Here is a 19,740-nt window from a genome sequence, read left to right on the forward strand (position 1 = left end):
AGCCACATAATACATACTTTTTTTTTACAATTTAAAATTTACAATTCATATGAGATGTAAATATTGAAAAAAAGGCATTGTTTATCTTCATTGAAACAATATCCATGGCATTGAAGATATGACATTGGACGGAAAAATAAGATGATTAAAAGGACCACAGGTGATCCCTACAATCACTGATACTTCACAATTCAGTGGACAGTACCACATGTTTACAGTCGGTTCATCACAAACTGTTTTGGGCAGCTGAAAAATGATTATCCTATTATCCTGCCATATTGTCTATAAGTGCACATAAATGAGCAAACATCATATTATCCTAAAAGTGAATATGTTATATTCACTTTTAGGTTTGATTTTCAATCACTCGTATGATCATATTATTACCATATCGCGACTGTAATGTCACGTCTAATACTGCGCCTTTTAACTGTGTATTACGCCAAACCTATTCTTTTTTTTAGCAGAACTACATGACTTCTGCCATGATGACAAAAGTCACATTACCTTGATAATTTGTAATCTTACAAATTACAAACACATTATGTGATCTTGCAGAAATTGTTAAATCTAGCTACAGCATCAGATTTCTTTGTTTCAATACAGTTGGTGCGTTTAGTCACATACCAAAAACCAACAAAATTATGAAAAGCATTTACTTTAAAGACATCAGTGTGGCAAAAGCATTGCATTTTTTTTTTGTCTTGGGTGCATAATCCACTGTGTTCAGGTCCATTTCTAGTCTGAGAAATAAATGTCCTTGAAATCAGTTAATTTTCCGTGGTATTTAAAAGAGATGACAAAAAAGGATTCCTAGATTTCTACACTGAAATCAGAGTTTATGAATGAATATGATGTTTAAATGCCACCCACTCTCTTTGCATAATTTCAACAGGCTGATAGTAGCCTATTAGTCAATCCTTTTACCACACAAAGCCTTGCTATTTCAATTGAATCTATCGAAAGTAAAACAAGACTAACTACATTGTTTCTCACTTATTTCATTCATGAAGAAAAGCTTTATTTTTTTTTAAATTAATGGGAACTTGAAAACAAAGTGATTTTCAAATGGCTTTAACACATTTCTTCTTTCAAATGAAGGTAGTAAAGGCAAATACGTTATGCTATTGATTTTTCCTTTTTTTTTTCTCTCTCAAGTGTTCCAGGTAAGCTTCAAAGCACCGAAAAGGAACTACAATATTACATTCAAGGTATTTAAACCAACCAGTTTTTCCTCTTGGCTGAATTATAATTTACATGTTCACACTGTAGTTTCTCATTGATATGTGCGGTCACTGGCATTTTGCAGTTGAGAACTATGTTTCGCTCCAGGTTTGTTTTTTTCCCCCTCTCTTGTCTTACAATAAAAGTAAGCCACACAAATGTTTTTCGGTAGCTTTAACACAATGTCCAGTGAATTCTGAGGTTTTTTTAGGCTCTCCTGGTTTTCAAAATAGACCCGTCACTTGAGAGACACCTGCTGCAGAGTGGGTGACGAGGTACATCAATCATTGATGCCATTTTGCAGGAAAAAAAAAGAAGCAAAAACCGCATCTCCGTGTCCAAACTCGTGTCTCATCGGAGTTTGGTGTTGCCGTATGTGTTACGCTGTACAGAAATGAGCTTCTCCATGCAGGTGGTGCGACTTTCATGTAAGGAGCCGTGCCACGCGTTGCTGGGAGGTCGGCCCTCTTCACTCCGGCAGTAGACGTAGGCCATGGTGTCGGTGCGGCTCTGGATGTGGGTGCTGCGCAGGAGGGACCGGCAGTAGTGGCTGATCTTCTCCACCCGATGTAGAATCAGGTTGGCTTTTCTATTGAAGGGTAAGACAAGAAGACAAATCCAAGCTCAACATCATCACACAAAAGTTATTTATTTAATCCAGCCCTGTCTAGTATCCCTGTTCCGTCTGTTTCTGTCTCTCGCTTTCTCTCTCTGTCTCTCTCTGACCCTCGCTTTCTCTGTGTCCCTCTCTCTCTGTCTCTTGCTTTCTATCTATCTGCGTCTCTGTCCATATTTCTCTCGCTTTCTCCGTCCGTCTGGGTGTCCCTGTCTCTCTCTGTCCCTCGCTTTCTCTGTCCGTCTGTCTCTCGCTCTCTCTGTCTCCCACTTTCTCTGTGTGTCCCTCTGTCTGTCTGTCTCTTTCGCTTTCTCTCTTTATCTGTATCTCTCGCTTTCTCTGTCTCTTTTGTTTTCCCTCTCTGTCTCTTGCTTTCTGTCTGTCTCTCCGTCTGTCTCTGGCTTTCCTCTATCTGTCTTCGTCCCTCTTTGTGTGTCTGTCTGTCTTTCTCTCGCTTTCTCCATCTCTCGCTTTCGCTGTCAGTCTCTCTCTGTCTATCACTCTCTCTTTCTGTGTGTTTGTCTCTCCGTCTGCATTTCTCTCGCTTACTCTCTCTGTCTTCGTCTCTCTTGCTTTCTCTCTCTCTCCATCTCTTACTGTCCGTATTTCTCTCTGTCCATGACTGTCTCTCTGATGGGATGTACCAGTCTGGGTCAAAATCACCACAAGAAATTGCATTTATATGTTCGGGTACTGATTGTGTTTAACACCAGAGGGCAGCTGTCTAGAGTGAGTGAAACTAAGAATGTAGTCTCCAGGTCCAGAGTCTGGAGCTGCTGTTTACAACATGAAGGAGCCATATGTCAGGTCAGTTCAACTTAGAGGAGATAACTCACAACACACACATCTATTCCATACTTGCAAAACAGAAATAGACCAACAGAAATAGACCTACAGTAGAAGTATCCAAGGTTGTTAAACTCGTGTGGATATCGAAACAAGGAGAACACACGGAGAAGGGCAAAATTCCATTTGTTTTGAAAAGCAGTGTCTGCTGAGCATCAACATCTGTCTTTAGTTAAGCAAGGAGTACAGACATCCTTTTCACTTATTTGCTGAAAAGGGTGGGGGGGGGGGCATTTTCTCATTTCCCTTAAATTCTTACATCTGAAACAACAGAATACCAAACACATAATCAAGGGAGGCTTGCAAGCATGTGAGCTATGGACAAATTAAACACATTCGATGCCATTCATGATGACAAACAAGGAAATTACTTAAAAAGAAAAGAGACATTTAAAATATTATTTCTGCGTAACCTTTCAGGTTGCAACTGATAAGTCAAAGATCTGGCTTCACGCGATTTAACCAACTGCATCCTAAGTAATCGATTTTGACACAAACACAGCGAAAAGAACTTAAAAACATCAAATCAAAGAGACTGATTTGTGGGAATAGAAAAAAAGTACATGGCAGTACAAGATAATAGTTGTGTTTACAGTGAAGGTAAATAAAGCCATGTATGACAGCATGTCCAGAGAACAATATAATTATGAAAGGAGCCTAGTGTTCAGTTGTAACAATGCTGGTGGACATTTGGGGGCTCCTGGAGGAGTGCTGACTGCGCTTGCATTTCACTTGGCCATTCTGTTACCTTTTAAAAGGCACCACCAATAGAGCCTGCTTGTAAATTACCCCAACGAGGCTCAACCCTGCCAACTTCAGGCAGTAAATAATCCGTGCTCGCTCATCCAAAAGCACCCCCCCCCCCCTCTCCTCATAGCTGCCCACACACAAACACACCATCCGACCACCCCGATCCCCATATTAAGTCCCAATGGCCAACCCGTGCCTCCCACCCCCTCTTCGCCAATCAGAGAGAAGCATAATCTTCAACCAGACCAAAGTTATTCCACAATTATTATATTATTTATGGCTTGAAAGGAGCGCTTCCAGGCAGTGGGGGTGGACAAACCAAAACATTGGGGCCGTAACTTAAGATCTTCGTGCTGCTATCATCAGCGCCGGACCAACTTCCCTTGTCAGACTCACATACGTGAATGTTTTTGTTCTATACTTTAAAAAAAATAAATAAAGTGTTTATGTTTCCTCCTTCGCATCTTCTCTATGTTGCCGTAATATCTCAGTATTAATGGGGGTGTCCCTGTTAAGAGGGTCATAGGTGAGGGGGATATCCGGGTGACATGTTTTTGACGTGGAGGAACTTTTTTTTTTTTAAGAGAAAGAAGAGGAAATAGAGTTTGAAGTCCAGTTAGTGTTAGCTGACTATCAAATTTAGTGTTTGGCTTGGCTGTCAAACACTGTTTTGGCGTCGCCATGGTAATGCGAGGAGCGACTGTAACCCCAGAGTTTTAACGGTGACCTTGCCCACTTGCTTTCCAGTAGAAGCACTTTGGAAAGTGGGGGGGGGAAGGGAGAGAGGGAGGAGGGATGGGGCAATTGTGTAATGGCGCTCCTGCTTAGAGGGGGTGCAGACAATGCCATGAGAAATGGCTTAATGGTCTGAGTCTGGCAGGACCAGTTCAGACAGCTTTTGGCTCTTGTTATGCAAGAAACCTCAGGGTGACTGTAATTGATCCTGAACAACACAACAACGTCATCAAACGAGATGACAAAGACGCTTGGATAAATAGTGGCAGACCGGGAAAAAAAAGACAAAGGCATTTTCTAGACAAGAAAAACAACTGTTATACATAACAAATATTTAGACCACTAGCTGTAAAATTGGAAATATTTGAAGCATCTTCGAAGGCTGCACGAGAAAACTGAACCGGGATCTGTCTTACCTGGGACCCAGCTCGTCCTCGCTACGCCACACGAAATCTCCAAACTTCTCATAGTGGGAATTGTAGTGGTGCTGGACTCTGTATAGCAGCGGCGGAGTGATCTCCATCAGCGTGTTGTAGGCCATCTGCTGCTCCTTGCCACTGGTGTAGCCGTTATACAAGTTGTACACCTTGTCTGCTATCTCTGTGAGGAGATCAAGAGACGGACAGAAAAAAAACAAAGAGATGGGGAAAGAAGGGATTTATCGTGAGCGGGGAAACAAAATAAGCAGATAAAAGTGTTTTGAAATAGAACTTTTGCGATTTTGTAATGCACTTCAATAAGGTCGGGGGACTTGCAGGAGACGGATGGAAAAAAAAAAGATGCTGACAATCAATGCAGAAGAGGCTGAGATGTCTGTGGTCGAAAAGTCAAAAAATCACGTCCTAATGTCTTTTCCTAACCACTTTTCCTTGACCTCGATGGAAAATGTCATGAGGTCAAGGAAAGATGAGAAGGAGAATTCAGAAGGACTTATGAAAAGACAACCGCGGTGTTCGGAGAATCCAACTGCACTTTCACTATAGGCTCCGTAATTATGATGCGATGTTGGCAGATGTTAGTGACGCAGGTTTGCCGCAGTGAAACAACAATGTTCCGAAGATGGACTACAAAAGGCGCACGCTCGCCCCGTACGGTCTTAAATAGCTCCATTAGTGACAGGCGGCGTCACCTGCGGTGAGTGAAAGAGAGATATACCCCAGCTTCTTCTGCAGCTTGAACACTTTACATCAACATGTAATAAAGGGTTATCTGACCTAACGTGGACAACCGGTGAAAAATATCACTTCATTACCAAGGTTGGAATTGGAATTGAAATAGAAAAATAAATATGTGATAAATATTGAGTTAATTGTTTGAATTATGGAGAAGGGTTATAAGACCGTATAAATGTATACTTCTTCCTACTCCTTTTCGGACATGTAATATTTATTTATATTGATTATTTGTTTATTGACACTTTGTTATATGTTCACTGTTCATTTTCTTTGTTATTCTTGTTTGGTTTTTTTAGGTATTTGTTAGTTGTTCAAATAAATAATAAAACATGGTTGTCACTGTCCACTCATATTTATCAACATGAATTCCAATTAGTATATGACTGTATGAAAATAATATGCAAGATAAGCATATCGTTTGTTTTCATGAACGGCAGAACGGTGCGTCGCTTTAAATGTTGCGGCCGCAAGCAATTGTGGGATGTTATTATCTCCTTTCCTTTAGTAAAGGATGGTCCGGTGTATCTTATGCTAAAGGAGATAAGAAAGGATGCATTGAAGCTCCTTTCCTTAACATTTAGAGGATTCAAACAGCTCTCATCATGGCTGCTACTTATGTACTTCCGGGCCATTTCATTCGGTTAGGAACCTTCCTAAGCAAAAAAAATACTATTTGACCGCAGCCCCTGATTTTTAGTCCAAGCCTCAAATGCACTGGATCCTACACTTCCCATAATGCAAATGGACGTATGACATACTGGACTACATGATTAGTAAATTGAATTTGACATGTGGAACTGGTGGAGTACCCCTTTACATTTTACCACAGCTTGTTTTAATAACCATAATATGCAATCAAGCATGTGCACATTGTGAGAGTAGTGATCAAAGAGAACTGTACAAAAATCCCGACCTCCTTCACTGTAATTTGACGTTTTTTACTTTATGAGTTGAGATAAAACCTGATACTAAATGATGACCGGTGTATTTTAAATTTACAGTAGACATTATATTTTTGGCTCTGACTTGCAATACACAATATAATTGGAAAAAAAGAGTTTGAGTAGATGAAAGCGTGTAACGCCAAAAAATTTATACAGGGTTGTATTTTTAAAGACGTAGACGTTTTTAGTAATGAGCACTGTGGGGTAAGTACCCATTTAGATAAATTGTGATTATGTGAAACGATATAAGAGATGTGCCAAAGACGGAATTAAAAGAAGAAGTACAAAGAGGGGGAGAAAAAAAATCAAAAGGTGATACCTTCAGCTCGGCTGTCGTCCACCATCGGACAGGATGTCCGTACCGAGACGAAGCTGGACTCGGAGTGGCTGCCTCGGCTATCCACCGCATGGAGAGTAAACCTGAAAATGACAAAAAACAAGAAACAGAAGAAAGTTTATTATTTGTCAAGATCAGGTAAGAAACAGTGGCAGAAGTGAACAAGAAATACTCAGCCATAACCTGAACAAGACACTTCAAACTCCCAACTACACATTGGTACTTTGGATATGCTGACACAGACATATGCTGACACAGCCTTTAATATAAATAGTGTCATTTTTACAGGTTTGCAGGGTGATGTGCCTGATGAGATGGTGGTCTTTCTAGGTGATATATTTGATCATATATAACCATACATCACGTACTTTTTTTCAGAAAACGTCTTGCGACTAAGCAGCCGGGGATTGTGGGATTCAATTATATCTGATAACGAGTGCAGCCAGTACCACAGCAGTAGAGGGGCATCTGGCTCGACTCCAAGCACTCTGTGAGGACAAAGTTCCTCTCTCGGAAAATGTCAAACATCAGAATTTTTTGGGGGTTTCCATGACAGACTTCAGGGGCCACCCAGCACCATGATAAGATACCACGGCGAGACATTGCAATAATAGACGAGACACGCTGAGAAAATGTAACACAAGTAATGTAGGGCCACATGGCCTCGGAATAAAAAACAAATGACCTTTACTTGTCCTTTTGAAAATGCCAATCTGTGTACTTCTGAATAAGAAGAAGTACAAGGAGGAACTGATCGTATTGAATCTGAAAAAAAAAAGGATCAAGGATCACAGATTAAGCCATCAATATCCTCTCAGCGGCAGAGAGAGAGAGAGTGCGCGCTCTCGTGAACGTGCAAGGCTATTTGCCACTGCTGTCTCGATGATGGTTGAACTTTTAACTCGCCGCTGCGGCTCTCTGTGTGACCATGGCAACCACAGGAACCACACCAAGGGAAACGCAATTCCCTGAATTATACACCCCTTATCCACATCGTAGACAACATAGCAATTAACATTATAGCTTTGATGTTTGTTTAGACAAACTTGCTTTAAAAAATTTGTCATATTGCTAACCATTTCCTCCACATTAAGTTACAACCAGCTGTCGAAGCCTTTTCACAGAAGACTTGACTGACATGTCGCAGTATGAAAGCACAGGTATAAGTAATCTAATTAATGATGGCTTAGTTCCATTTACCTGCTTAGTTTTCAGGGTTTTGGTGTTGTGCGTGCGTGCGTGCTGGCTAACTCTGTCACACTGTCCTGACACTTGAATAGAACAGAGCCATTAGTAATGTTATTAGTAACAACTGTGCATTAACTACTATGTCAAAATGTCTGCTGTGAAAAGGCCTATTTGGCTACATGATGAGATTGGAGATAGCAGCAACCTGTAGCATATCGTTACAGGTTGCCAGCCAGCAGCCATCGAGGTAACTTAAAGGGATAGTTCGGGTGTTTTGAAGTGGGGTCGTATGAGGTACTTATCCATAGTAGGTGTATTACCTACAGTAGATGACGGCTAGGTACTCCCCCAACTTGGATAAACAGACAGGAGTACCGACACCGGAGCAAAGCAATACAGTGCTGTGGACGGCAGAAAAACACATTTTAGCCACCTAAAAGAAAGGCTCACCTAAAAAAAAAAAATCGATATCCATGTAAGTGTACGCTATATTTAGAATATTTTTACCGCTTTGCCTTGCCGTCAGACAGCCCTTTCCTTCTCCTTTCTGACGGGGAACTGAACTGAAAGCGAAACTTATCTATGCTCTCTCCAAAGCCAGCAGGCTCAGATGACAAAAAAAGTATGAATTTCACTTTCAGTTCGCCATCGGAACATATTCTAAATATAGCGTACACTTAAACGGATATTAATTTTCCTTAAGCGAGCCTTTTTTTAGGGAGCTAAAATGTTTTTCCGCTGTCCCCGTCCACAGCACTGTATTGCTTTGCTCTGGTGTCGGTGCTCCTGTCTGTTTCTCGATGCTGGGGGCGTGCCAACCGTCATCTACTGTAGGTAATACACCTACTATGGATAAGTACCTCATACAACCCCACTTGAAAACACCCGGACTATCCCTTTACAGCACAAGTTCAACATTCTGTGAATACGGTTATTCGCTTTCTGATGAAAACTTCGATGAAAAAAGATTATGCCATTCAGATATCTTGTCATCACTCTCCTCCAGAAAGTGAATAAGTGTATCTAGAAAAAATGACGAAGTCCACGTTTCTCTTCATAGAAGCGGCAGCTCTTGAGACGGAAAAGTCCTGTACACGCCCCTCAGCAAGTTTTTTATATGCTCTGCTTTAATTTGTGCACTGTGAAAACAAACCAGACTAAATAGAAAACGAATCAAAAGTATCAATTTAACTCTGATTTGGACTAGCCAAACAGACTATGGCTTGTAAAAGTGCCCTTCATTTTTTTAAATGCCACAATAATACGGATTCAGTTTGTGAATAATTTCAATACCCAAAACTAGAATGACACTCGGAGAGCGCAGACCTCCGCCAAGCTCCCAGAGTACGATTGCCCCCCTCTCCGTGCAGCTTGTGCCATCATCCACGTGTATTTTTGTTTATGTTGAGATCAGCTGTACGTATAATAAAACACTTCATTCAAGCTGGACAGGAACAAAGTAAAAGTCACCTAAACAATCGTCGTTACTATTTCCAACATTCACAAAGTGTGCTTTGGTCAAACTCAACTGTAATTTCACAGAGTTTAATGTGAAAAAACGCCGAATCTACAGCTCCACTCTCTCTGTCCGTCTCTCTCCGCAGGGTGACGCGTCATGAACGCGCCATCAGTTACACTGCGCATGTCTTGAAGCCTGTGGTGTTAATGCACAGGCTGAGCGGAATTATTACAAAAAATTCACAAAGCCAGGTCATGATCCGGATCGCCACCAAAATCGAACGGATTGTTCATTGTGCCACACCCCACCCCTCCAAAAAATTTCATTCAAATCCATCCCGGACTTTTGGAGTAGTCCTCCAAACGGACAAACCAACAAACCAACAAACAAACCAACGCTGGTGAAAACATAACCTCCTTCCTAGGCCTTTGGCCTTGGCGGAGGTAACAACATATTACAGGGCCTGCACACCCATGGTAAACCCACAGAGTGGGCGTGTACAGACTATCAGCTGTGTTTCACTTATAAGGCAACAAGCTACACCTTTGTCATCCCTATAAGTACATGTAGTCATGGTGACGCATTTCCAGCATAGCTCCACCTAACTTTAACCTGAGCACAAGTCTAATCGGAATGCCTGAAAAAGAGCCGTGTGGTTGTAAAGATTGAATGTTAAATGCAACAGTTAAACCTGAAGTAGGCCGAATGTTTTTGGCATCATTGGGAAGTCACAAACTTTGCCGGGTAACAAACTTTCTCATTTTACAGCTAAACAGTACACTACAAGATGTTTCGGAAAACATTTGAGGCGAGAAATAGTCATTACAGTAACAGAATATTGATTCATATTTGATCAGCGCTGCCTAGATTGACCCTTTGATCGGAGTTTGTGAGTGATTGACAGCTGCTGAGAGACGGTAAGGCTCCAGCTCGGCTCTGATTGGTTTTATTTCCTCCGGTCTGCGAAACATTGCAGGAGCACCGGAGGACACAGAGGCACTACTGTCAGGATATTGTGACCGTTTTATAAAAAAAAAAAAAATTTAATTGTATTTGCTCCAATTCTACCCACTGCTGCTTTAAATGATGTATGCTATAATTCATTGTGGCAAAGGTTGTTTTTTTTTTGTGAAATTTCCCTGAAAAAATAAAAAAGACTCGTCCACATGCACTGTTTTTCTAACTGCAGGGGGACGTTTTGAAAAAGTGAATTTAGTATTGAGAAATGCTTGTAACTAGTTATGAAAAACTGCAAGCTTTGGGGCAGTATTTCCACATAATTACCACTGTAAAAACAACAGACCGACAACAAGGAAAACCGCAAAACACAAGTGAGACAAAATGAATGACTGGCATGAGATTCCAATGCTAAATACTTAGAGGAATACATGAAAATAAAGAAATTAGGATATTATTGTTGTTACAAAACTTTGCTTTTTCTGCCTAAACCCATTTGCCATGGGGTATTCGTGTAATGTCTTTTGAGAGCTGTCCCAATGCTGTCAAATGATTGTTTTGTTTGTAACATGACCTGTTTGGACATTGCTCACATAGTTTGTCTGGTCTTGTTATTCAGCAGGGGTGAATGTGGTATTCCCCAAGAACCTCACAAAAGACGCACAGGCCTCGCTGGCTCCTCTGCCCAGCAAAACAATGCCGGCATGTAACAGTCACACTGTTTAAATTATGTGGCCACATAACGTGCAGATGGATACAATGAGGTGGGAGAAGGGAGGGAGGGGGGGGCAAACGAGGCAGGAGTTTTATCAAGGCAATTTGTTAAAACTTTTGTTTGGGACGCAGGATGTGAGCCAGCCTTTTATTGCTGTTTTTCGGTTGTTTAAATGGTTGGCATCAATGACAGGTACTGTTCCCCCCTTCCACAGCCCCTTCAGCAATTACACGATTGTTATGTACAGTAATGACGCCTTTTCTGCCAGGAGATTACGCCTCTCAGAGAGTCAACTTTGGGAGAACTGCTTTTTTGTTTGGGTAAAATATGGATAACGTGCCCAATGTGCAAGGAAATTTGACATTTTTACAGAAAATATGAGAAACTTTACAACCTTTTTCGATCGCGGTCATGCCAAGGAATCTTGGCCGGGGGCCCCTTCGTACTGTTCGGATCTCATTCATAGACACAGATAGTAGCAGTAAAAAGGGGGGCTGGGTGGACAGAGTGTGGTGTCTGAGCTCAGTACAGCCACTCAGTGATGATAAAGATCGCCTGAGAGAACAAAAGAAACCGGCCGCAGTCTGGCCTTCCACGAGAATGTCAAAACATCAAATTGGCAAGACACACACAACCACCCCGGCCACCCACCCACACAAACATACACTGATACGCTCTCCTTTGTCTCTCTATTTTTCTATCTACATTGCTTGCATATAGCTCAGCCCCGTCTATCCCTCTCTCTAATTCCTCGTCTTTCACATCTATTCCAAGGCCGTCTGGCTGCACACGGCTCCTCTGGAAGCGGCTCGATTTTGTCCGTGTGTGCCATAGTTTTGAAAGCTCAGCAAACAATGAAGTGGGCAAATGGCAGATTAATGTTTGTGTAAATTAACAATGTTGCCATTAAAGTAACCATTGTCCTCTAATTTAATGAGACAGTGGAGAGATGGCTGAACAAGGGGATGACAAGACGGAAAAGCTCGGAGGCAGACGGCGCAAGAGAGGAGGAATGAGAGAAAGTGAGAGAGGATCAATTAGGGCAGTATTTTTGGCGTGCTGAGAGAAGCTAGGGCAGTAGGGAATGCCTTTTCCATGACATCAGCATTTGGACACACATCAGTGGAGCTGGTCCACAAATCAATCAAAGCCACATAGAATTGTCTCTCACTGCCTGAAGAATTTGTGGCAGCTTACAGTATATCTCATGACTTTGAAAGCCTCAGATCTATGTGGCATCACAGCCCCGAAATAAAAATTGCTTCACCTTTCATTGTAAATTAGAAAAATGATCTGAATGATCTCACTCGCAGGTCAGCAAGACTCACAGTCCAAATGAATGTAATGATGACAACAACACCTCATTAAAAGTAATGCAACAGATTTAAATGTATGCTCCACATAGTTCTGGAACTGAGATATTTTGAGAAGAAAAGACACGACCATCATTCCAACGATACTTTGAACGACAAAATCAAGGTGAGATTAGCATGTTGGGTGAACCAGTATCAGGATGCGCTGCCATCATTGCTCCCTTCTCAATCATAAAAAAGCTATTAAATAACACTGAAATGATACAATGCACATTTACATTTACAATGTAAAATATGCATTAAAATGGGCAGCCTCCCCACTCCCACTACGTGATGGAGTAAACTCCGTTTGTAGTCACACTCACAGCTGAATGAAGTTCCCTTCTTTAAGGTATATGGTATAAATACAGCGGCAAGCTTTGGGACGAATTTCCTCTCTCCGGCGGAATATGTCGTAATATTTCGTAGCAATGGTTTCGTATCAAGCGGAGGGGGAATGCAGAAGTTCACAGTATTAAGAATAAAAACAAATATGCAAAATATACAGAAAAAAAAAATAAAAAAAATAAAACTTACTCCCATGACATATTTCTTTGGTGGCATTCATGTAATTAAACAGTAAACATTTTCTCGTTTTTAATTCTGATGTCTATGAGCTGCTTGGTTTTTGCAAAAGTCTCTGTAAATATACAAAACTTTACAATCAAGTGAACATGTCTACTGTTTTCTAGACTAGATTTGATCCCAAATACAAAGCAACCTTAAAGCTGCAGTAGGCAGAATGTTTTTGGCATCATTGGGCAAAAATTCCATAATAACCTTTCAGCATATTGTAATTCAAGTGTTCTGAGAGACTTCTGCACCTCCTCATGGCTCTGTTTTCAAGCTTTAAAAAATCTAGCAAGTGACGGGAGACTTTGGCCAATCACAGGTCATTTCAGAGAGAGAGCGTTCCTATTGGCTCTTAATTCAACGGAGGCAGCTGTCAATCACTCGCGAAATCCGATCAAACGGTCAAACTAGGCAGCGCTGATCAAATATGAATTAAGGTTCTGTTACTGTAATGCCTATTTCTCGCGTAAAATGTTTTCAGACACATCTTGTAGTGTACTGTTTAGCTGTAAAATGAGAACGTTTGATCCTGCTGGTGGGCGGTGCTTGGTATTTCCTCAACTGGCGAGAAATAGACATTACAGTAACAGAATCTTAATTCATATTTGATCAGCGCCGCCTAGTTTGACCGTTTGATCGGAGTTTGCGAGTGATTGACAGCTGCTCAGAGACGGCAAGGCTCCAGCTCGGCTCTGATTGGTTGTTTTCCTCCGGTCTGTGAAATCTTGCAGATGCCATTAGGAGCATCGGAGGACACCAGAGGCATATGATTTTTTTTTTCAGATTACCTGTCTCATGCACTACTGTCAGGATATAGTAACCATTTTATAAAAATAACTTTTTTTAATCATGTTTGCTCAGATTCTACCTACTGCTGCATTACGTTGTTAACGTCTGTTGCACGTGGCCAGTAAGTCGGCAGTGATGCAGGTTCGCTGTTGGAGGGTTATATAACGCACTTCCACTCCCAGCTAATTGGTTTGGGGTGGCACTTAACATGGCGGACCCTCCACGCAAATGTGCAAACGGGATTGGAAGTGGGTAAGGAGACGGTGTAGGGGGACGGTTTGAGAAAGGGTCTGATTGTAGCTAAGGCCATTGTTGCCAACTCTTTTCCAATGAATGACAGGCATCTATATAGGACAGTCCTTTAATTACTTTCTCACAAAACTCTCACTCAGCAAAGACGCAAAATATTATCAAATTGTTTGCTTAAACCAGTATGAATATTGTAAAATTAGGCATCAAATAAAATACCAATTACGAATAATTCATTTGATTTGGCTCAGAGACACTATTTTTCTGTATTTATTTGTCATTGACTGCTGTCTGTCAGCCCCACAGGGACATTGAAGCTTTACACTCTTTTACATCCAATTCGATAAACCCACATGTCTCTCACAAAGCCAACACTAAGAGTTAAATAAAAACACATTAAAGTTTGTGATTAGTGAGTGGTGCTGATATTCCAACAAGTACTGTATATTAATATGTAGCCTGATGTTCTCTAGAGAATTCTAGCAAAACATTTGATTTGGACTGTTGCATTGTATCCAGTATTGGTAGGCTATTCACTTTTGAAATGTGTGTGCGTGTAACTTTTCAAAGAAGCAAAGAAGGGAACGTCAGGGCAGTAGCAGCCTTGGTAACGATCAAGTGTAACGCCAATACCAGTAGAGGTCTTATCAGGCTCTTGATTAAGACAAGCGGGGTTGGCTGCAAGCAGATGTGCCCTCAGACGTAATTCCGACGTAAATTCGGCTCTTATCAGAGAAAAACAACACTGTGGGGAATGCCTAAACAAAGATAACACTGCTACAAAGTTGGAAATTAGACTCTTGTTGCAGGTTTTTTGTTAGTGGAAGCCAGACTTGTAAAGATTACACTAATAGTTATTACCCCGCTATTCTTCATCCACTGTCAAAGCCTGCAGGAAACTCAAAATCGTGAATTTTTAACTAATACTAACGTATTGTTGGCATTGCCATCAGCTTCTAGAAATGTCATTAAAGACTGTTCACTGTTTTCTGGCACTTTTATTTGATTTATTTTGTCATCTTTATTTCCTTTTTTACATAATCAGCTCACTTGTGAATTCTTACCAAAGATTGACTATTCTGTTCTTCCCACATGTCACATATTTTACTGTTATAGCTGTATCGTTGGGAGACATTAATATTAGATAGCTTGTTGGCATTGCTGCATTAATCCATCCATCACCTTCCCTCTGGCATAAATATACATACACACCGACACAAAAGAGCAATTTGAAGGCCTTGTTATGCCAATGTTGAGGTTCCCAAAACAAATCAAGGCCACCAAATAAATAGCAAGAGCATTATAAACACAAGACACTTGACAAAACCTGAGAAGACAGTCAAAAAGCTGAGAAGACAGTGTGTTTCATGTGTCCAATGAAAGCCACAACAACATCTGTGTCCTATCTTTTTCACTGTCTGCTGCTCTTGCAACTTTGATTCAAGATGTAGAGGGAAAGTAGTGCTCATAGGAAATGCACATCACAATACCCAGTGGGATAAAAAAGAAAAAAAAAAAACTTCTCTGCCTCAATTTGAAGGCAAATATATTTCTAATCTGACAACCCGGTCTCACAGGAAGATGTATAAATATTCCAAGGACATTCCACGTGTCATGAGAACGCATTTTAGCCTTTTTTGCATGCCATTTATACGCCACGCAACTAAACTACAGTAACATCCGGCGTTACGTTCAGGCAATAAAACCACTTAGTTAGATTATAGCAGCTGCCTCCGTTGAATGAACAGCCAATAGGAACACTTTCTCTCTGAAATGACCTCCCGTCACGGGCTAGATGTTTTTAAAGCCGTAAAACAGAGCCATGAGGAGGTGCAGGAGTCTGGCTATCTTTCAGAACTCTTGAATTACAATAAGCTGAAAGGTTATTATGGAATTTTTGCTCAATGAAGCCAACAACATTCTGCAAACCCTCGCTTCAAGGAAAAACGTCATGGTTGGACTTAAAATAAGTACATGTACTAAGTAAAATACTAGGGATGCATAAATACCACTTTTTTCAGGCCGAGTACAAGTACAAGTGCTTACATTTGGGTACTCGCCGTTACGAGTACCGATACGAGTACTTCTCTGTGCCAAAAGACCCTCGTTAACAGCCAGCTGGAGGGTGTGAGCGACACACGGAGGGCTGGGGAGTCCCGCATACGAGGCTGTGCGCTGCCACCGGCTCTAGGTCGGCTTGGAAAGGCTTGGGGCGAAGGTGGTTCGGGGCGAAGGTGGCTAGCGGCCGCAGTTTTACAGCGCTCCCCGCCCGGACCTCGCCGAACCGTGACGGGGCCCCCTGCTCCCGGTGTGACTGTCGACTGGGGCCGATTGTCCTCAGTGCGGCCCAACCGCGCCATGCCGCGGCCCACGTAAAAGGCGCCAGAGCTCTGTTGCGATGTCGGCAACCCGCCCGACCCATCTTGAAACACGGACCAAGGAGTCTAACGTATGCGCGAGTGAGAGGGTGCAAGCAAAACACCGTGGCGCAATGAAAGTGAGGGCCGGCGTGCGCCGGCTGAGGTGTGATCCTGGCCCAGCGGGGTCGGGCGCACCACCAGCCCATCTCGCCCGCGCCGTCGGGGACCCGAAAGATGGTGACGAGAGGTTTACGTTGCTCTGCCGTAAAGTGGCATCGGTGCCATTGTATCGGAGCCGTTTTGCGATCAGCACAGTATCGGACCCGGTACCTGATACTGGTATGAATACGTATTTTATAGGGATGCACTGATACCAGTATCGGTATCGGTGCATTCCTATAAAATACGTATGGAAACAACATAACACAATTACGGGAAACAAACGTCACTAAAAAACACATGACAATTGTCACATGACAAACGTCACTAACGTAACAAAACAATAAACCTCCTGGTTAAAAGTTTGTTTTTTGTTGGACCCATCCACCATCCACCTACCCGCCATAAGCGGTCTTTTCTCGCTTTTTATACAAAGTCACTAACTCTTACCGTAACATTTATAGACAGATGTGTTTACATTGTAGTCAGTACAGGACACATGGCGTACAAATGATACGTGGAAATTAAGTAAGGCGTACTTAGTGCACGCTAAACGCTTTGCACATTATCGTGCCATTCACAGGCTTTTCCATGCAAATGAGCCTGAACAAGTCTGAAATGTGCCTCTAAATAGCATGATATAAACTGATTGAACAGAAAAAACATAAGGCCCTGATCAGTGTAGTGCGATCCTAATAGTCCAGTAATTACTTAAAATTATTTTTTAAATTGTGGTTGATTCTGTGTCAGAGACATGTTGGGTTAGCTCTATAGTCATTTTTGAGGTTGTAGTGTTTGTTTTATTGAAATGCACCATGTTGCTTCTTGTTCCTCCATGTACGTAAATGAGATGAACAAAATATAAGAAACAGATTCCAATGTCGTGCAGTCCAGTACAGCACCACACCGCCATGCAGTTATTCTAACAATGTTTGTAGGACATGATGTGTTACTCAGAAGACCAACTCTAAAGGCAGATGGGGTAATCCCATTCACTAACAAATCCACAATCAGCAACAGCAAATAGACTTGGCTGCCCATGTAACACATTGTCAAATTTTGACTTACTGTTGCAAATACATGATGTGTTGGGGTGATGGCTATGGGTGCATTTAATGACCTTAGGCAAGGTCTGTCTGTTAGCTAAATGCCCGCCAAAAATCTACAAAGAGTGGTCAATTTGTTCTTTGAGTTTAACAAATACCGCCTCCTGACAGAAGCCCTTCTGTATTCACTAAAACCCTGTTCTGCTCTGACCAAAGAGAACATAAAAGAACGGAAGTATCCACCACTTCCACCACGTTGAGACTAAGTATGCTACCCTGGTTAACTCGACCCAGCTGTTGTAGGTAACAAAATTCACCCCCTGAAACAAAATAGCATTTGCAGTGGGGAACTGTAGACACCCAAGGGAGGATGTGGTATTGCTGATATTTGCCCAGTCATTCTTGTTTGGGGAAAGATACAAACATGGCCACAACATAATGTTTAATAACGAAAGGTCTTTATATGGTAATGGGAAACACTGAACTCATAAAAATGTGGTCAGAAAAAACAATCGAGTCAATTGGGTTGCAATAAATTGCGAGCTGAGGCTGAGAGCGATGTCGCAGAATGCTGTACTGTAGGTGAGTCGGGACAGGATTGTGCAGCTTTGGTGAAGAAATCTTATTACTTTCTAGTTGTAATAATAAAATGTTTAGAAATAGCATAAATAGAGCACACCTTGCAGTTCCCTTTTATCAAAAATGGGAACCATCACCCTGTTCTTCCAGTTCATAGGCACGTTCCCCAACACCACATGACTGTGCTGTATGAGGTGTATTAACTATGACTACCAAAACATACTGTATCTAGAGCCTTTAGAATTTCAGGGGAAAATCTCCACCACCCCCTGGCACCTCGCCACTGGGGCGCTTTTTTGCGAGATGGGTGAGACTTCCTCCGAATCCTCCAAGTCTGCCTACTCCACAGCGGGGAGTCAGTCAGGTTCAGGAGATACTCAAAGTCAAGGTCAGCAGTTCTCCTCTGCTGAAAAACAGCCTTTGGTGAGGCCCTGCCTCTTCTTTCTGAATTGTGTCATGATTTGCCATAACCTCTATGAAGCCAAACAAAAAGTCCTTCTCCAGGGCCTCGCCAAACTCTTTCCACACATTCGCTTCTGAGACCACAGAAGCTGTAGTACCTCAGGCTTCCCAGAACCTGACCAATGATTAAGAGTCCCTCTGGGCTAATGGAGTCTAACACGAGAGTCTTTGGCTTGACTGCTTTCTTCACCAGACAGGATCTCCCGTTGCGGCCACAACTACAAGTGGCCGGCTTAAAAAACATAAATATATATATATAGGCTTTGATATAACTACAAAGTTGATCATGGATTTTTGAGAAAAAAGCATTCTTGTACAAGATCTAGCCCCTCTCACGCTGGCAACTCTGGAGAAGGAGGAAGTCCCGACCTCTATACAGGAGTTTCATTTTAGTTCTGTACCTAGCAGTGAACCAGGTGTCAGCACACTTAGACCCCAAACTGTGCTCCTATCAGACTGGCAATCAGACTGCCAATACTTATACCAGTATTGGGTACGATACTGTGCTCATGTACTCGTACTCGTAAAACGGCTCCGATACAACGGCACCGATACCACTTTATGGTGGTGCGCCCGACCCCGCTGGGCCGGGATACCACCTCAGCCGGCGCGTACTGGCCATCACTTTCATTGCGCCACAGGGTTTTGCTTGCACCCTCTGACTCGCGCGTGCCTTAGACTCCTTGGTCCGTGTTTCAAGACGGGTCGGGTGGGTTGCCGACATTGCCGCAGATCCCTAGCGCCTTTTACGTTGGCTGTGCCCCGATCTGGCGGCACGACATGGTTGGGACGCACTGAGGACAGTCCGCCCCGGTCGACAGTCGCACCGGGAGCAGGGGGCCATCCCCGGCGAGGAGAGAGGGCGCAGCGAGCCCTTTATCCACGGTGCGGCGAGGTCCGGCCGGGGGGCGCTGTAAAGTTGCGGCCGCGAGCCACTTTCGCCCCGAGCCTTTCCAAGCCAACCGAGAGCTGGCTGTTAACGAGGGTCTTTTGGCACAGAGAAGTACTCGTATCGGTACTCGATATCGGCTAGTACCCAAATGTAAGTACTTGTACTCGGTCTGAAAATAAGTGGTATCGGTGCAACCCTACTGGCAATGCACCAGATGTCCTAGATCTAAAATTGAAGGTGGTGGGGCACATGGTGTTCCCACGTTCCTTCTTCTGGCTGAGGCGGATTAGACCGCATGGGTACAGGTCTGGCCTCCAAGCATTTGCCTGAAAG

At 42.5% G+C, this 19,740-nt stretch overlaps 1 protein-coding gene across 1 annotated transcript in view; it reads right to left on the reverse strand.

Annotated features, from left to right (window-relative positions):
- Nucleotides 1-389: 389 nt before the first annotated feature.
- The window catches only part of astn2 (astrotactin 2), a 395,991-nt gene continuing 376,640 nt past the window's right edge, over nt 390-19,740 (reverse strand). The window contains exons 21-23 of the mRNA XM_074618826.1: nt 6,610-6,710; nt 4,588-4,771; nt 390-1,813 (exon numbers count right to left, since the gene is read on the reverse strand). Of these exons, the coding sequence (XP_074474927.1) occupies nt 1,576-1,813; nt 4,588-4,771; nt 6,610-6,710 (523 nt within the window). The 3' untranslated portion in view covers nt 390-1,575. The remainder of the gene's footprint in view (nt 1,814-4,587; nt 4,772-6,609; nt 6,711-19,740) is intronic.

This window comes from Sebastes fasciatus, chromosome 19 (genome assembly GCF_043250625.1).
Source record: "Sebastes fasciatus isolate fSebFas1 chromosome 19, fSebFas1.pri, whole genome shotgun sequence".
Lineage (NCBI taxonomy): Eukaryota > Metazoa > Chordata > Actinopteri > Perciformes > Sebastidae > Sebastes > Sebastes fasciatus.